The 19,714-nt window shown below is 34.3% G+C and overlaps 2 protein-coding genes across 2 annotated transcripts; one reads left to right on the top strand and one right to left on the bottom strand.

Annotated features, from left to right (window-relative positions):
* The first annotated feature begins 4,631 nt into the window (after positions 1-4,631).
* Positions 4,632-8,589, top strand: LOC110894331 (leucine-rich repeat protein 1). The gene is made up of 7 exons (XM_022141543.2): positions 4,632-4,795; positions 5,510-5,642; positions 5,716-5,787; positions 6,587-6,730; positions 7,293-7,364; positions 7,441-7,512; positions 8,268-8,589. Exons 1-7 carry the CDS (start codon positions 4,717-4,719, stop codon positions 8,341-8,343), a joined length of 648 nt encoding a protein of 215 aa, XP_021997235.1. The 5' UTR covers positions 4,632-4,716; the 3' UTR covers positions 8,344-8,589.
* Positions 8,590-8,839: 250 nt separating this feature from the next.
* LOC110894330 (pyruvate dehydrogenase E1 component subunit beta-1, mitochondrial) lies at positions 8,840-16,151 on the bottom strand. The gene is made up of 15 exons (XM_022141541.2): positions 15,996-16,151; positions 15,129-15,205; positions 14,969-15,043; positions 14,194-14,274; positions 14,091-14,117; positions 13,555-13,617; positions 13,380-13,466; positions 13,096-13,221; positions 12,637-12,770; positions 12,145-12,217; positions 11,999-12,064; positions 11,712-11,750; positions 11,494-11,618; positions 11,023-11,137; positions 8,840-9,168 (listed from the first exon to the last, which is right to left on the bottom strand). The coding sequence occupies exons 2-15, from the start codon at positions 15,180-15,182 to the stop codon at positions 9,100-9,102; spliced, it is 1,134 nt and encodes a 377-aa protein (XP_021997233.1). The 5' UTR covers positions 15,183-15,205; positions 15,996-16,151; the 3' UTR covers positions 8,840-9,099.
* Positions 16,152-19,714: the final 3,563 nt, after the last annotated feature.

Genomic DNA, 19,714 nt, shown 5'->3' with positions numbered 1-19,714 from the left:
AACCATTAAGATATGCATTAGAAAGAACATACATACATAAAACCGTATGTTGCTAAAAGTCTTAAGAATAGTTTTTCACGGTAAACATAAGGTATTATAAGGATATTAGCAAGATAAACAACCCTCGTTCAAACCTAAACCTCCTAGTAGGTCTTACAAACTTATATTAGACTAAAAATAATTTACTATGTCCTATAGACTTCGGGCTACATTATTGACGTCTCTATACATTCACAATCTCTATATATATCACGATCGTTGATTGCCACTTCGCTTCATATTCAACCACATTTTCCCTTGTTGATTTAAGAAAAGGGCAGGGCCCTATCATCCAAACTTTGTCTTTCTCTTTTTTTTTTTTTTTTTTGAGAAGTAAACTTCATTCACACCAAGCCGGCCCAAACCGGGCCGACCCCAAACTACAAACAAAAACAAATTACATATTTACAAAGGACTTCCAATCTTCCCAACTAATTCCTTTATGTTTAGATCTATTAGAAAACCAAAGATATCCTAACGCTTTCACTTCACTTAAAATCCTATCGATCCTGACCGGGGTATTGGCAAAAATCTTCTTGTTCCTTGCGCGCCATAAACTCCAACAAACTAAGATGATGATTCCGTGAATAGCCTCCTTTTTTTAACCGAGACAGTAAGAGACTTATGGAGTCCGAGGAGGTCTTGAATCGAGAAGGCGTAAATATGTGGGATTTTGCACCATGTACTAATACCGTTCCAAACAACCGCGGATACTGCACAAGTAGTGAATAAATGTTCAGCCGATGAGCACAGCGGGCAGCTCGGGTCTTCAATAAAAGCGTTCCTTCTCCTTAAAGCGAGCCTAGTCGGGATTTTTCTTTTTCCGCTCTCCACATATGGATGTTGCACTTATCCGGAAGCCACTCACACCATTCCATGACGAAACTGTTGTTCGAGTTCCTGACCGAGCAAAGCAGCGTTTTTACCGATATAACAGAAAAAATACCGTCAGTCTGGGGAGACCAATACCACTTATCTGCTCTGTCAAAGAGCCGAACCTGAGCCAGCAAATCACAAAGCTGCAGTAGACGGTCGGATAAACCCAAAACCGCCGAGACCTCTTTCCAGTTCCACGTGAAGACAACATCCGACCCGTTGCTTCTGACTCGGTCAGCTACCGAACATTTTTTAGCAGCCTCTAAACGAAAGAGATCAGGGAATATGACCTTGAGCGGCTGATCAGAGATCCAAGAATCCAACCAGAATGATATGCTGTTTCCATTCCCTATGACTCCTTTAATATAATTTTTAAGAACGAGACCACCAACTTTAACACAATTCAGAACCTTAACAATATTCTTCCATACACCATTCAAGGATTTCTTAACCGGATATCCTTCCCAACCAACCCGAGTGGCATGCAAAGCATCAATAACTTTCCGCCATAAACTATTGCTCTCCGTTTTAAACCGCCATCCCCATTTGGTCAGAAGCGATAAATTAATATCCGAAAGCTTGTTGAGACCCAATCCTCCCTCTTTTTTAGGACTCGACACCAGATCCCAATTAACCCAGTGCATCTTTTTTTCGTCGGTCGATCCTCCCCATAAAAACTTCTTCACCATAGACTCTAAATCTGAAATTACCTTCTTCGGGGCTTTGTACAAAGAAAAGTAGTAACACGACAAGCTTTCCAACACAGATTTATTAATAACAACCCTTCCACCAATCGAAAGCAACTGAGACTTCCAACTAGCCAACCGATTACGAAAAGTGTCGTACACAGGTTGCCAATTATTAATCCGATTCATATTCGCCCCAACCGTTAGGCCCAGGTACTTAAAAGGGAAGAAATCCGACTTACAACCCACCACACTAGCCATCTCTAAGACTTCATCCGCTCCCACTCCGATTCCATAAAGGTTGGACTTGTCAAGGTTGATTTTAAGGCCTGAACATATGTAAAAATAACGAAGCACTCTCACAATATTAACCACTTCAGGCTTGGCCCATTCCCCCATAACAATAGAATCGTCCGCGTACAGAAGATGCGACAAAGACGACCCATCATTGGGGGTGACAATGCCATTAATTAATTCAGCATTTTTAGCACTGTTGATCATACACGACAAAGCCTCCATAACAACCAGAAAAAGGAAAGGCGAGAGCGGATCTCCCTGCCTCATACCCTTACCACATCTGAATAGAAACGTAGGAGCCCCGTTAACAAGAACTGACGAAGACGCGGATTTAAGAATGCCCATAATCCACTTACACCACCGCTCAGGAAATCCCATCTGGGATAAGATACTAATCACAAAGTTCCAATTAACGTTGTCGTAAGCTTTTTCGAAATCAATCTTTAGAAAAAACGCTTTCTTCTTACTCTTTTTAATCCAAGAAATAATCTCGTTGATAATAAGAGGACCATCTAGGATGAATCTGCCTTTAAGGAAAGCCGATTGAGAATCCGAAATAATACCATCCAAAACCAATCTCATCCTGTTCGCCAAAGCTTTATCACCTTACTTATCACTCCGATCAAGTTAATTGGTCTATAATTGTTAAGCGAAACCGGATCCGGGATTTTGGCGATGAAAGCAATAAAAGACGCACCACATCCATCATTAATCACACCGTGATTGTGAAACCAATCAAAAATTCTAATAAAATCCTCTTTGAATATCTCCCAGAAGTGTTTAATGAATCTGAAGTTAAACCCATCCGGACCAGGGGCCCGATCATCACCGCAATCGGACACCAAATGAGAATATGAAGTAAACATGTGAGAACAATGCACGTGAACATATATAAACCTTTATATGATGGGTGTTCCCGACCCAACAAGTACAAAAGAGGTCAAGATAACATGTTTGACCTTGTGATGATGAAAACCCATTGCGTCTTTTGAGGAGAAGCTAAGGGTGTACGGTGTGGGACTCGGTAACGTGCGGCAAACCAGTTTGCCGATCGGCAAACACCGGCGCCGTCCTTTTGGCGACGCGACAAAGCAAAGCAATCGGGGACAGCATGCCGAATCGGGAACATGAGAGAGAGAGAGAGAGGGGGTAGTGAGAGAGAGGGGGTATTGTGGGTGGGGTCCATTCCTATCTCAACCAATCACAACTTTTTCCTTTTTTTAAAAAAAAAATAGTTTACCACTTCAGCAAGTGTTTAAACCATTGCCAACACATTTCACCAAAGTTTAAACACTTTTGACTGATTGACATGGCACGCTCTAATTGATCGGTTTTTTGGTTTGCCACTTCAAAGTGTTTAACCACTCCTTACACCCTAATTTTCGATTCTAAATGTACATTACCTACGTATACTAAAGTGTTCTCCACTAAATTTCTATTAATACTAGGTTTATCATTACTAATTCTTCATCGTGTCTTATAGTTTGACCCATAAAAATTATAATCGATAAAATAACTTAAATAATGTAAGAAAATTAATTATAAAATACTAGGATGTTAAAGATATTCTCAATTTATAGAGTTTCTTTATAAAATATTGGAAGTCAAACCTTCTTTTCTCTCTCTAAACATATGCACTTTGAATATATTAATTGTTATTTTTCCTTTTAAAAAGTTGTAAGGAAAGCAATTGAAGTTAGGTAGACCAGTAGTTGCCGATCACTAAAAGGAGACGACAAAGTATATTAGTAATCATACCAACCAAGTAAATCCTACTCACTTGTGTATTGTTTTCAAAGTTACTATATTTCAATAGTGTTCATTTAACTCAAGAAAATAAACGACTCAAGTTGTTGGCTTGTTTCAAACGTTAAAAACAAGTTGCAAATATGGTCTATGGGTTAGGGGCGTAGCTTTGGGGGGGGGGGGGGGGAGGCCCTCCGGAACTTTTCTCTCAGTAGTGTTATGTATGTACGTTTCGTATAGAATTTTTTAGGTATATACATTTTCAACCCCCCGTTAAGTCCGATGACTTCCAACCCCCGGTGAAAATTTTCAATCTTCGCCACTGCTATGGGTGAGAGGGCGGAGCTCATGTTAATAGTTTTGAGGTAATTGCTTTAGATCCTCGTTTTTAGAGGCCACAACTATTTTAAACTTTTTTTTTATAATTAGTTAACTCTTTATCTAATACTATAAGTTATATATTCTTAAGTCACACGCACATAAAAACTAAAGTATAGTTTTTAAAACTTTGCAAACTATTAACTTTTAGTTAATCGTTATTCGTTTCAACTGGAAATAAAGAATGACAATTGTTAGTTAGAAGTTTAATTAAATAAAAAAAAAAGTCTCAAGTTTCGGTTCCATTTTAGGGCCGGAAGTTGGTTTAGCCACCTAGGTTGGAGGCTTGTAATATATGGCTTATAGGTAGACATATTAGCGTGTTTAAATAAAAGAGGTAAACGTGAAACCGAACTCGACTTGTAAACTTAAACAATAGAAAGTCGTACACGCAAAAATTCATTAAACAACATAGCATATTAGCATCATTCTAAAACCCATGATATACAACACATTCATTCCTTTTGAATTTATATTGGACGGCCATTGTATTGGATTTGGGTATAACTCATAAAGCAAAGCAATCTTTTTCTTGATTTAAATTTAATATATTTTGTTGGGTTTATTTGGTTTTCGTCTCCATAAATTCCCACCGCACCAACCCACTCTCAAGATTCTTCATTTTCCCCCCTCACCTTTTAAGCTTCTTTAAGTACACACACACACAACTCTAAGCTTTTAAAACTTGCTAAAAATGGCGACTTTTCTTCCTCTCTCTTTCATGCTTCTTCATCTTCTTCAAATATCCATATCTGCATATGCAAACACCGAAGGTAAGCTATCTCTGACCTCAATCATGTCCCCCTTTGGTTTTAAGTATTATTGTTTGTATTTATTATAGAACTTCTGTATATGTGTGTGAATATCTATGTATGTGTATATATAATATTGAGTTTATATGTATAACTATTGTATGCAATTATAGGAAGAAAACTCTTTCGTCACGTGTTACACCTTTTTGCAGTCGTGTTACGTGTAACAACCAGAGGCTGCTATGTGTTACGTTACAAGCTTTTACTTTTTCAGAAAAAGTTGAAAGTCTGCAAAAGTTGTTACACGTAACACGTGACAACCTCTGGTTGTTACAAGTAACACAGTCTGCAAAAAGGTGTAACATGTGGCAAAATGAGGTCAATTCATTTTGGATTTCTTAGATTTATTAACTAATATGGGTTTTCTTTCTGTCCCTCCCTTGTATACGTATATAGAGTTACTTATATTTGCTACTAATGTATACATATAGCTTATGAGTTTCATATATATTGGGAGGTGCAAATAACTTTTTGGTTTTTGAAAATATCAATAACATATAAAAAGATTTAAAAAATAAAAATAAATTAAAATGTTAGTATTATAAAAATCTTTTAATTTATATAAATTAATAATGACGTTATCCGGTTATTAATTCTGATTTGACTAATGGACGAGTAAGACGACCAGTTTGATGTCCGGTTCTGTTATGAAAACATTTCTGAACATTGAAACAGGGGATGCTTTGTATGCTTTGAGAAGAGCAGTGAAGGACCCCACCAATGTTCTTCAAAGCTGGGATCCTACTTTGGTTGATCCATGTACTTGGTTTCATGTTACTTGTGATTCTGAAAACCGGGTTACCCGACTGTAAGTGTAGACCCGTTTAAAGGTTTTTTTTTTATTTAATGGTTGATCATTTATTTATTTATTTCGGTTGTAGTGATCTTGGAAATGCAAAGCTGTCGGGCAATCTTGTTCCTGAGTTGGGGAAGCTTGAGCGTCTTGAGTACTTGTAAGTAATATTATTCTGTAGATTAATGCCTAAAATTAGTTTAAGAAGTTGGGACACAGTTACGATTTATATATAGTTGATACTTTCATTTTAGAACACATAATTATTACGTGAACAAAAAGAACAGATCAAAACTGTTAACCTTTTTTTAATAATGATTCGGGTTTTTTTTTAAATTACATTTACAGTTTTACATATAAATGTGCTCGATACCTACATAAAAGTTATTAAACTAATTTGTTCATATGTTTTTTTTTTTACTTTTAAACGTTTACCTACACATGTGTAGGTAATATAATGTACATGTGACTAGCACATGCGTAGGTTATATAAATAAATGAAATCATTTCATAGTTTTTTTTCTAAATTTTAAGACAGGTAAATAAAGATTGCATTTCAACTATTTTCTATAATTTTTAAGATAGAAAAGATGAATGATTTATTTTGTCTTTTTTGTTCTCGCAAAAAATTGTGGTCCGCCTAGAACCCTCCCCCAGTCGGATAAAGGTTAACAACTTATTCCTCTAGTGTGAGCAAACAAGTGAAGAACCGGGCTTAAAATTCCATACGTTCCAAACCCATAATTCTAGTTTTTATCCACTAGTGTTTATTCGTTAGCGTAGAGAGTCAAGCTTCCATAATAAGATCAGCTTTAGATCGCTGACGAATGCCAAAACTTCATAAGCACAAATGACGTGACACGCCTAAGCTGACCATGTGTCACAAGCTAACCAATTATGCTTGTTTTCCTAAGGGTTTACCATATAACATAGACTTCAAGTGGTGTGTTTGTATGCAGGGAATTGTACATGAACAATTTTGTGGGGACAATACCATCTGAACTTGGAGGACTTAAGAATCTTATAAGCTTAGATCTCTTCCATAATAACCTCACCGGTTTCATTCCCCCTTCACTTTCCAAGCTTTCCCGTCTTAGATTCATGTATGTTTTTACTTGTATATCATGTATACAATATATTATAGAGGCGGGGTTTGGGAACAAGTCGGGTGGGGTAACATGGCAAAACCACTGTTCTCAGAATTCTACCGGGAACTCGCTAAACACTTTTATTTGGGTCTTCTGGTTATGGGCCGGACAAGACTTTTAAAAAAGAAAATTTATTTTCTTTCCAAAATATGATTTACTACTCGAGGCTTCATACGACGTAAGTCTTTTGAAACTGGCCCGACTAGTAGACTGGCAAGGCAGATGGTCAAATGACAGACTTGGTAATAAAAACAAGGGTTTTTGACACGTATTTTTTAGCATACGCTCGAAACGGGTTGAGTTAACCCATTAATACTTTTTGCTCAACTTAAATAAAATATACATTTACTTGACTACTTTCGATTACAACATTTAAATAAAACGCGTAACTAGTCTATGCGTTGAAAGTGTACACTGGGTAACTTCTGAACCGTTTGACCCATTTCATTTTTAGCTAAAACTTTGACTAGGTCCGTTACAACTGAAATGAACAGAAACCCGTTATCGATAAATGCAGGCGACTCAATGGCAATAGATTGACTGGAAGAATTCCAAGAGATCTTACAAAGCTTCCTAACCTTAAGATTTTGTGAGCTCACAATTCTCTACAACTTTTATTTGGATTTATAATATCTTCCATTTAAAAGTTATAACTTTCATCGCAGTGATGTATCGAGTAACGATTTATGTGGCACGTTTCCGACATGGGGTTCTTTCTCTAAGTTGACAGAAGAAAGGTGAGTCTTCCTGATATAGATTTTGAGTTCTTTACATTTATACTTTTTTTTGAACGGCCAATGAAAGTTATAACCTTTGCTTTAAATGTGAGATATCACACAGCTTTTTAACCGCATCATTTTCCCTCTCACTACATGCGATTATTTTCCTTGTATCACGCGCAAGTGTTTATACGGTCCCGCAATTCTTACTTAAAACTGGGTGTGTACTAAAAAGCAAGGTTGAAGAACTCGCTAGTTGCTAGTCAGCCGGTGAGGTGAGGACTAGCAACTACTCGGGATTACTCGAGATTAATCGAGATTAATCGGATCGGGGTTTTTATATGTAATTTTCAGTTTTATGTATACATATACACATTTTTATAGGTAAATATTTTAAGTAGCTAGGTTTTAACTCTTATTCAACTCATTTTTTTAAGTATACAAGATTAATTGTTAGAATTCACATGGTTTGGTTGGAAACTGGCTGGAATTTAGAGGTTTTGGCTGGAATATACATGTTTTTTGCCAGAATCTGGCTGGAATCGCCAATTTTTGGCTGGCTGACTAGGTCCGACTTGGTCCGACTAGGCCCGACTAAGTCCGACCTAGCCCGACTAGGTCCGACTAGCGATTAATGGACTGATTAACGGAAAAATTACTCAGTTACAGTCAACTAGCGATTAATCGCCTACTAGTCTAGTTGCGATTTTTACTACACTGCTAAAAAGTGAGCCTTGTAATAAATATGACATGAAAGGTGTTTTTGAATACAGTTTCAAGAATAATCCAAGATTGGAAGGACCAGAGCTTATGGGTTCTGTTAGGTACGATGATAGTGATGGGAACTGATCATATTTGGAGTGAAAACCACAACTGAATAGCAAATAATAACTAATGGTGGTCAAAGTAAGTACTAGTGGACTAGTACTTGTGTAGTGTAACAGTGTGCTGTGTTATGATGCTATATAGTTTTTGTCGCTTGTAATTTATATAAATTTGTGATAAAACCTTTACAAATGGATAAAGGTGATTTGAACTGAAACCTATTTGTAACTTGTTATTATTTGTATGTTCGGCATTCGAGTTTTTAACTTAGCCTGAAATCCGATCGAGCTTATTTCGTACAAGTTAGGAGACGCCATCTTTTAGTTCACATTTGTTGTTTTGTTTACTCATTACTTGAGTAACTACACATGATTGCATCTTGAGTGACAATATTGTACATGAAACAAGTAAATTGTTAACGTCTTAACGACGATGTTATTCTTGATCTCTTTAATGTTTCATTCGGTTCCTATTGCTTTTTTCTGAATTCCCTGAGCAAGGATCTTCTCATCGCACGATCTAATTATGCCCATCGTCTAAGGCTTCATATTCTTGGTTTTGTTTGTAAATTTTCGTTTATTAAAGAAATCGCATCTCTCGCATTGCGATTTACATCCAACCTTATTAAATAATAATAATCCATGCGCAGAGACAGCATTCTACAAATTTCATTCACACACTACACCACGAAGGAAAAAATTGAAGCTTCCCACTTCTACTCCCCTCAAAAATCACAAGGTGCATTCTCCAAGCAAAAAAGAGTCAGCCATTAGATACCTTTCATGATGCATTTGCGGCCATAGGTGACCTGTAGCATGCTCTCTTAGCCGCCCGGACAATATCCTCGATCTGCCAAAAGTAAAATTAATCAACTAGCAAGAATTCATCAATTATAATCATAATTATACAATTATAATCATGGGTTGAGTTCATTTCAGAACTCTAAATAGCTACAGAACTTTCAGAACTCCTAATAAACAATCATTTTATATATAAGTTTTTGTATTTAGGATCTTTTTATCATCTATTATATGTATTTCTTTGATTACATACATGTTAAAAGTACTTTACATATGTTTAATTGCCAAAATTATATATATGTGTCATAACTAATTACATATATGTAAAAAAACTAGTTTACATATGTGTAATTATAAAATTACATATAAAAAATGATAAAATTACTCTTAACATGTATGTAATCGTAAAAATACACATAATAAATGATAAAATTATCCTAAACATAAAAATATATAAATAAAAAGATTGTTTAGTAGGAGTTCTGCGAGTTCTGTAAATATTTATGGTTCTGAAATGATCCTGACCTTATAATCATAATTATATTGTAATCATAACTAGAGTGATTCCCCCGCGCTTTGCGGCGGGAATTCAATCGCTATCAGTTCGGTTCGTTACGATATCAGCACTCGCTACAATATTCGAAAAGGAAAACATTACATCCATCGAAAACAATAAAAACGAATATCTATATCAGTACCAATATTGTTAAGTTGATATCAATCTGATTCTTTTATATTCTATGTTTATTTTATTTTAACATTGCAATATATATCTTTTTTAATGGATACTGTGTTGGTATCGTACCAGACCAAATCGAAACCGATTGAGCTACATCTGTATCGTTACCAGTATTTATATAATGTTTTTGTTTTCGATAAACGGACACTGTATCACTAACGTATTGTATCAAACTGAACCGAACAATATCAGTATCGATATGCATTAATTTTTATGTTTTCTTTTGATAATGAATACTTGGATTGTATCATAAAAATTATATTAGAAAAAATATATGTTTAAAACTAATTAATGTAGTAAAACAATAAAATAATAAATACTTAGAAATATTAAAAAAAAACTCTTAAACTACTGTTCATCCGCACTTTATATTAATATCTATAATATAATAATAAATAGTTAGAAATGTTAAAAAAAACTCTTAGTACTATTCATCCACACTTTATATTAATATGTATAATAATAATAATTATATTATAATATTATTAAATATTAAATATTAAATACTAAAACACAAACCCTTAGCTATAGTGCTATGGGTTTTGTCTTTTAGTGAATTTTCTTTCTTTTCTTTCTTTTTTTTTTACTTTTTCAAGTTTCGGCTTTTATCTTTCTTGCCTCTATTCTTTACTATATTTACCATACGGTCCTTCTACTTTAACTTTCATGATATACATGTTTAGTCCCTCGACTTTAATAAAGTATTTTTCCTCATTGGTTAACTTTGTATATATACATGTTTAGTCCTTGTACTTTAACTTGCTAAGGGTTTATCTTTTTAATCCCTGTTCTTTCACATTTACCATACGTTCCTTCTACTTTAACTTTCATAATATACATGTTTAGTCCCTCTACTTTAATAAAGTATTTTCCTTCATTAGTTAACTTTGTGTGTGTATACTATATATAATATATTAATATATATACACAAAGTTAACTAATATACATGTTTAGTCCCTCTACTTTAATAAAGTATTTTCCTTCATTAGTTAACTTTATATATATATATATATATATATATATATATATATATAGCCCTTCTACTTTGACTACGCTACTATACATGTTTAGTCACTATACTTTTATATTGAGTGTTTGGGTCACCCCGCCGCAGAGCGCGGATGTAACCCACTAGTTTAGTAAACTAAAAGCACGATCTTTTACCTGAGGGAAAGCCATTCTCTCGAGATTGGCAGCGTAAGGTGTGGGAACATCGGCCCCTGCAATCCTCTCGACTGGTGCATCGAGATAACCAAAGCTATCTTCAACAACCGATGCACTGCAACCAACAAACAAACAATACTCCTGTTAGTACTCATAAAATAACTTAGGTAGTGTTCGTTTCATGGATTGTAATGGAATTGGAACGGGAATTCGCGCAGAAATTGAAATTTGATTTGTAATTTAGATGTGTTTGTTTTGCACAATTTGGATGGAATTGGAATGTAGATTCCCTTATGTTGTTGTTCAATTCCAATTCATTTTCTTGTTGAAACCAACAAAATAAGGAGTAAAATTAACATTCCAATTCCATCAAGATTCCAATCCATTCGGTGAAACGAACACTGCCTAATGTTGTAATCATACTTAGCACACTAACTATTAAAAGAAGTTAAATTGGAAAGTAGGTGATACCAGATCTCAGCACCAATGCCATGTTGAGGGAACCCCTCCTCAACGGTGACCAGACGGTTAGTTTTTCTAACTGAAGCATTGATTGTAGCTCTATCTAGTGGTCGAATAGAACGCAGGTTTATAACCTGTAACATTGTGCAGCTTTCACTTAAATAAGCATTATACTTTTCTATTAAATATTAAAAAAAAATAAGCTTTTGGTCACATAGAAACCTTACCTCTGCATTTATTCCGTCCTTTTCAAGTATTTCAGCAGCCTAGTTGCAGAAGACATTTGCATCAGATTCGCAAAGAATAATAACGCTTGATATAAAGGTTATCTAAAAACAAACTTACATGGTACATTTATTCCATGATATATGCTCAATCAAGGAAACTTTTTCATTTTCTATTTACAGGTTAAAAGTTTTTCTTTTTCCTAATTGTGTGTATGGTAGTTATGCTTTGGAATATATACATATATATAAAATACGCCTTATGGGCTAGAGTAACTGTTCCAACAAACCTTAAGAGCATAGCCAACCATCTTCGAGAAAGCTGTAATTGTGACGTCTTTCCCTTCTCTTTCAATCTGTGACCAGTAAATATGGTAAGCCAAATCCAATAAAATTAACAATAAAGAGGAAAATTAAATCTGTTTTGGTGAAAAACCTTTGCTTTTCCAATAGGAAGACAGAAACTTGAATCAAGAACTTCAGCAGAAACAGGGAAAGATTCACCATATCTAACAAGTACAAAATAAAAGATAAAATGAATTGTAATGACAATGATGAGCATCAATTATCAAATGTTAAGTAGAGGTGGCAAAAATGTGCAGGTCATCATCATACTCAGTAAATGCCACCAATACCAAACCTAATGTAGGGTCTGAGGAGGGTAAGATGTAGACAGCCTTACCTCTACACGTTAAGAATAGAGAGGTCTTGTATACCGAAAATACTTTTTGTCCAAAATTTTAAATTCTTTGTAAATAATTAGCGTCCTATACAAAACTTCACTATTTTCTATAACTATCCAACTTTTTCAATAAAATGATATGAGAGGTTTTATGCATTACAAGTAAACGTTTACATGAATTGACCTTTTCATGAATAAATAGGTCGTAATTGCCACCTCTAAAATGGTAAGTGACTGTTTACTCACAGCAATTCATTTTCAAGAAAAACAACGGGATCAGGGTCTCTAATTGCAGCTTTTAGAAGCCCACGAGCATCTTCAGAGGAGTAAGGTACAAGCACTTTCAAACCAGGGACAGCCCCAAACCATGCACCATAACACTGCATAACATTGCAAATAGTAAATGAGTGTAAACTTTTAATTATTTTTTTTTAAATGTTTGATGGTGAGTGAAGAACCTAATATAATGCTAGTACAAAGTACAAATGTAGAAGCCTTCTCTTTTCTCATTATGCTATGTATCTCATTTCAAACAAGATTGACATTTGGCAATATAAGATGTCCATGAACACTCTATAGTCTATCCAATTTCAATGCCAGTTAACTAATAAGCCTGAATAAACTTGATGATGTCACTCTGTGGGGGACCACATGTGGCAATTGGTGAGAACTTAAAAGAAAAAGAGTCAAGTCAAACAACCCAACCTGCGAATGTTGAGCACCGACACCAGCAGCGGGCCCATTTGGTCCGCGAAAAACAATGGGTACATTAATCTGCCCAGCAGACATGTAGTTTGACTTTGCTGCAGAATTGATGACATGATCAATCGCCTGCAAAAAATCACCAACAGTTGAAAACTAAGTTTATTTGCCTAAAACTGCAAGAAAGTATAAAACCTTCAGATGTTAACAGTTCAAAAAATCAATGTAATTAATTTGAACACAAATTGTGCATAATAATACTATATCATCTATGGGTAAAATAGAACCTGCATAGAGAAGTTGAAAGTCATAAACTCAATCACGGGCCTCAAACCGTGATACGCAGAACCAACTCCTATCCCAGCAAACCCAGCCTGAAAAAAAATATGAACGTATATTTGAAATCTAGAAGACGATAACGGTTAAAGTATATACTAAAACTGATGGGAATAACTTGCAAACCTCTGTGATAGGGGTATCAACAACCCTTTCTGGACCATATTTGTCCAATAATCCCTTGGTTATCTGGAAAATATAAAAAAAATATACAGCAAAACAAGAATATATAAATGTATATGTTAAAAGTAAAGGTGGTTATTTATGAAAGAGAGCGATTTGGGTTATCTTTATCTCTAACAGTTCAAACTAAAAATAAGCGCTGAAAGGAAAACAGTTTGAATAGGTATAACCGATTGAAAGTCGCCAACGTGTATTTTTAATGCATAAAAGCTCCTGAATCGTTGTATCAAAGATATAGAAATTTATTGAAATATTACAATGTTTATAATAATATTTGAGACACTGAATAAATACTTTAAAGACCCAAAAACTGAGACAACCAGTTTGGGTCGACCCAGCCCATTTTAACCAGTAACAAATTACTAATTTTGACCCGTTACGGTAACACCCAAACCCGTTGACCTGCCTGTTTTGCCAGTTGCCACTTTTAGTTATTTGATTTGTAGAATCTGAGAGAGCTGAGAAGCATAAAATCTTACCTTGTATGCACCTTGGTATTCTCCTACCTGCACATTATAATAAGATGAGCATCAAATTAATAAAAAAAGAGTTCTCAGCACCCTTTTATTAAAATAATTTTACCTCTTCGCCCATAACAAAAACATTGGGATCAGCAGCCATTTCCTCATCGAGAGCAGAGTTTAGAGCATCTCGTACTGTCATCTGTAAAACTTGAAAAGTAAATCTAAAATCCAAATTTCTTAAGATATATTTGTAAGTCACCACAATTAAAAAAAAAAACTCTGCTTGACGTAATTAAGCTTTTTTCACGAATGAGCTCTCAAACTTGGGTATAATATTTATCTTTAATGAAGCTCGCCAAATTCTCTTAGATTTCAGTCACTAAATCAGATATGAAGCTCTATGTTGATATACACAATACATATGAGACTAAAGCCTAAAACCAAGTAACTCCTGCGGACATGTGTGTGTGTGCGTATACACTTGATATGAGACGAGAACGTTATGAATCCTAACAAATATCATGTGGGTTTCAACTTTCAACCAGTCCCTAGTTTCCTGATTCGGTGATCCTTTTGAATTTTAAACTGTCTCTAGATATATAAGCCAGAGGTTCTTGAACTTGCTAAAATACATCTATATCATGTACTTGTAATTTTTATTTCTACCACCGATATATTGAAAGTGAACTACAATTCTGAACTTTTTCTTGAATATTTTTTTCTCATAAGTGTCAAAATTTGCTAATCAAAATAACATCGTTCACAAAGCGCTATCCGTATCAACCTTAGCTCATTAATTGACCAACAGTCAGACATCCTCTAGGGTACTTGTGTAGCATAAAATAACACAGATTAAGATAACAAACAAGCATACAAATCATAACTCCAATCACCTCTTTGGTTGCAGATGAATAACTTCTCATAGCTGATGCTACAGGCCTTAACCTCAACATCTGATTCCCCAAACCCTACATAAACATAAAACATCAACCACAGTTTTCATGCTAACGACATTTTTATTTATTAAAACAGATGCTACACCAATTCACTTACCTGAGAGGATAATCCGGTAACTCCTCCGGCTTTTTGCCTTAAAATCCCCCACATCTTTTCTTATTTTACGTCAAAACCTTCAAATTCAACAGATATCAAAACGAAAGTATGATAAACAGTTACTAAAAACAATAACCTAGATTTCAAAATTCAAACACATAAGATCGTCATTACAAAGCACTAAGAAGCAATTAATGACACCAACAAACGAATAATCAACACACACCTTTTCTTCTTTTACATCAAAACCTTCAAGTTAAACAAATACCGAAACGTAAATATGATTAGCAGTTCCTACAAACAATAACCTAGATTTCAAAGTCCAAACACATAAGAACACAATTACAAAGCACGAATAAGCAATTTTTAACACTAACAAACGAATAATCACAGTTCCTAAACAATAACCTAATTTCAAAATCCATAACACATAATAACACAATTACAAAACACGAAGAAGCAATTTATGACACTAAGAAATGATTCAATCACAGTTCCTAAAAACAATAACCTAATTTCAAAATCCATAATAACACAATTACAAAGCACGAAGAAGAAATTATGATACTAACAAAGGAATAATCACAGTTTCTAGAAACAATAACCTAATTACAAAATTCATAAGACATAAATACACAATTACAAAACACGAATAAGCAATTTATAACGCTAACAACCGAATAATCAACAACCGGATCGTTACGAGATCGGATCTATAACAGTTATACATCGAAATCTATAGGCGAGAAAAACCTAATTATAGCATATGAGATGCTGAGCGATTAACAGATGATTGATTAATATAATCAGATGAATATTGATTTGAGTTGATTGAGGATAACAGTGAGAATAATAATCGGTGCTTACAAGTTCCGATCACCGGCGGAGAAGGTTGAAGGATACGATGGTTGAGAAGGAACGGTTGGTGATGTAAAGGTGTTGTTTAGTTCATGTGTGTTTTGTGTATGGTGGCCCAACTTTGTTGTGGAAAACAAGCTTAGCGAAATAAAATAATAAGCTACTAAAATTCCTAGAAAATTTGATCGGTATCTGTTTGATTGTTACGGTATTGATACGGAACCGGTGCTGGTTAACAAACTCATCTAAAACAATAACCGAACTGATAGAACCATGTACATCTTGACAATGTTTGTGTTTTCCGCCGCATCGCACGGACACCCTTAGAGTAGTTATGTATTTAGCTTTCTTAAAGAAGTAAACGAACATAATCTTTTATAAAAAAATCAAACTAAATAAAAATATATATAAAAATTAAAGGCGTGTATTATTTATTATATAAAAGGTGAAATTCAAAATAAAAAGTCCGAACACGAACACCTGCGTCTTTAATATAGTTTTCTTGTTATAAAATTAAGGATGATTCTGAAAAAAAAAAATCTAAAAATAAGTTTATAGTTATGATTTTGAATTTAGTGTTTAGTATAATGAAATAAACACTTGTCACATGTTACACATTTATCACATGTTACGAATTTTACACAAGAGTTTTTTTTTAAATCATATGTTACACATTTATCACATGTTACAAAATTTAAATAAGAGTTTTTTTTTCAATAAATCATGTTACCCTTCATCATAAAATTATCAGCCAAGTACGCTCAAATCTAATAAAACACGTGTGAACACACCGGAATATATACATGCAAATGCGCTCAAATATGTAATGATAATATGTTACAAACCCTTGTGTACTTATAACCCCCTTTATACTAACATAACCTCCCATAACATATGTGTGTGTTGTGGATAACCTCACATAACCCCCCTTCAATTTTATATATATATATATATATATATATATATATAATAGGTATGTATAGGTTTGAGAGAGAAAACAAAACAAAACCCCGGTTGTCACCATCAGGGGCGTAGCATTTAAGGGGCCGGGAGGGGCGCCCGACCCCCCGAACTTTTCGCTCAGTAGTGTTGTACATGTAGTTTTCGTATAGAAATTTTTGGGTATATACGTTTTTGACCCCCCGGTTCTATAGAAATATTTGGGTATATACGTTTTCGACCCCCCCGTCGAAAACTTCAAGCTTCGCCACTGGTCACCATAACGCGCAACCCATAACTCCCCCCCCCCCCCTAAAACATAACCCTCATAACGCCTAGAGGGACGATGTTTTGGATGTTATGGGACACTATAGGCTGTCTTCACCCCTCAAAGTGCTCGAGTACACATGGCCTAAAAACAAATTGAAAATTTACTTCCTACACTTGTGAACATGCTGAACACGAATGTATACACATTTCATAAGTGTCATTTGATTTTATATTAGATGTAATAATTAATCCATTTTTGGTGTGTGATTTCTAAAAAAATATGGATGGTGTTTGTGAAATGTATTATTTCACATATGAACCATATTTTTTCACATATGTATTATTTTCTGTTTGTGTTAAGTTTGATTAAAAACGTTCTTACTAATTTTTAAAAGGGAAGACCAACATTGTATTTTGTTATTTATATATATATATGTAAAGATTTGATTTTTTTTGAACGGTTAATTTCTTTAATCCCTGTCGTCTATGGGACTTGAACCCAAGACCTTCCCCTTCTCAACCTAGGTGTTTTAAAGACTTTGCCTTTGTCAATGGACCACCACCCCATTGGTATATGTAAAGATTTGATGTATTAAGTTTTTAAATATTATGTTATGTTAGTACTAGATATTTAGATATGTTTGTTTGTTTTGTTTTATGTTATGATATGTTAACATGTTTCATTTGATAGATTTTGATATTTAAGACACTAAAATACTAAATAGTAACTACATGAATTAAGGTTCAAAAAATAGCTATAAAATAAGTGACCGATTCTATCATATTAAAAACTGCAAGAAATAATATAAGTGACTCGTATTAAAAATTGTAAGAAAAATTCAAACAGTCGTATTAAAAACTGCAAGAAAAATTCAAACAATGTTAGTTATGATTCTTAGAAACTCATATTATGTCGCTATCATATATGCGTTGATATTTTAAATAACTAATAGAAGAATATGGTTACGTTCATCTACTATTGAAATAATAAATTGTGTTAAGACCATATAACTACCATAAGTCCATAACTACCAAAATGTATCAAAATATGATGTTATTATTCACATATAGAGCTCATAAGTAGGGGTGTTCTTCGGGTTTTCAAAGCTAAATATTTAACCCGATAACCAAATTATTCTAGGTTCGGGTTCTTCGGTGTTCGGGTTTCGGGTTAGAAAATGAACTAGTTTGATAGAATTATTAGCGAACATTATAGAAAGCAATCAAGCATATTGAAGATATGGAATGTATTATGTATGTTGTTGTTTAAAACTTTTAGAAATTAGCCTCTTAGTAATTAGATGTGCTTGTTTTTTAGTTTATGACAGCTTGTTCATGCACTCACAACGAACACAAACCCACCCTTTTTAATTAGTGTACAAATTTAGTTTTATGAAATGTCCGGAGTTGTTTATAGTTATGGACATCAATAGCAATAGTCATACAAGCGGATCGTAAATTGATTAACATGACTACTTCGTTTAAAACAAAACATTACACATTAAAAGACAACCATTTCTTCCAATCAATGGCGCCGATCTTTGAGCGGTTTTTAACCCACAGAAAGCTTAAAGACTTTTTCTCCCCTAGAATTTTCTCCAGATTCATCGGCTCAACACGCTTTATTCCTTGCTCTTTCCATATGCTCCAGCAAGCTAACACCATAATCATATTCACACGTTTCCTATTGCTTTCACTCCCATTTATTTGTTTGTGGAAGTCAAAAAACATCTTGAATTGAAAACACAAAAATGGGCTGCACTTTGCACCAAATGCTAACATGTTGCCAAACAATTGAGGCTTGGATTTGGTAGCAGGCCGTAAAGAGATACCTCGTCGTCCCGTCCTCGGCAGTTTATTCAAGACCAAGCACCACCCGAACACATTGACCTTGTTAGGAATAAAATTATTCCATTCAAAACCCCAACTGTACCACCCATGATTTTAGGGATGCAAAATGGGCCTTTTCATTGATCACTTTTTATGCAAGCAAAATTATGTTTCCAGTGATAAGTGATTCATGTTCCACTTAAATCTAGCACACTAAAAAAGTGTTTTATGAACAATTTACAAAATAGTGTTTTTGTTTACGAAAATAATCTTATCTGCGATGGTAACATGTATGGATCTATGTCGGTATTCATATATAGTCGTGTATAGGGGTGTTCTTCGGGTACTTTTATGGATCTATGTCGGTATTCATATATAGTGTGTATAGGGGTGTTCTTCGGGTACTTTTTAGGGTTTCGTGTTTTTGGTTAAAAATGACTCGATAACCGATCCATTTAAAGTTTGGGTTAGTTGGGACTCGGGTTCGAGTTGTTCGGTTTTTGGGTTTAGATGTAAAATGAAAAAAAAAATGTTTTTTTTCTTACAAAATGTCATTAAAATTTATATTGCTACTAAAAAAAATTATCAAAATTCAAACATCATTTGACAATAATAGAGGGAACCCGTGCGATGCGGCGGTGTGGTCAATTTTACTACAATAATAAAAAATGAAAAAAATAAGACGAATG

This window comes from Helianthus annuus, chromosome 12 (assembly GCF_002127325.2).
Source record: "Helianthus annuus cultivar XRQ/B chromosome 12, HanXRQr2.0-SUNRISE, whole genome shotgun sequence".
Classification (NCBI taxonomy): Eukaryota; Viridiplantae; Streptophyta; class Magnoliopsida; order Asterales; family Asteraceae; genus Helianthus; species Helianthus annuus.
Note: the sequence above shows the minus strand (reverse complement) of the source record. Positions and strands in the feature narration are given on the sequence as shown.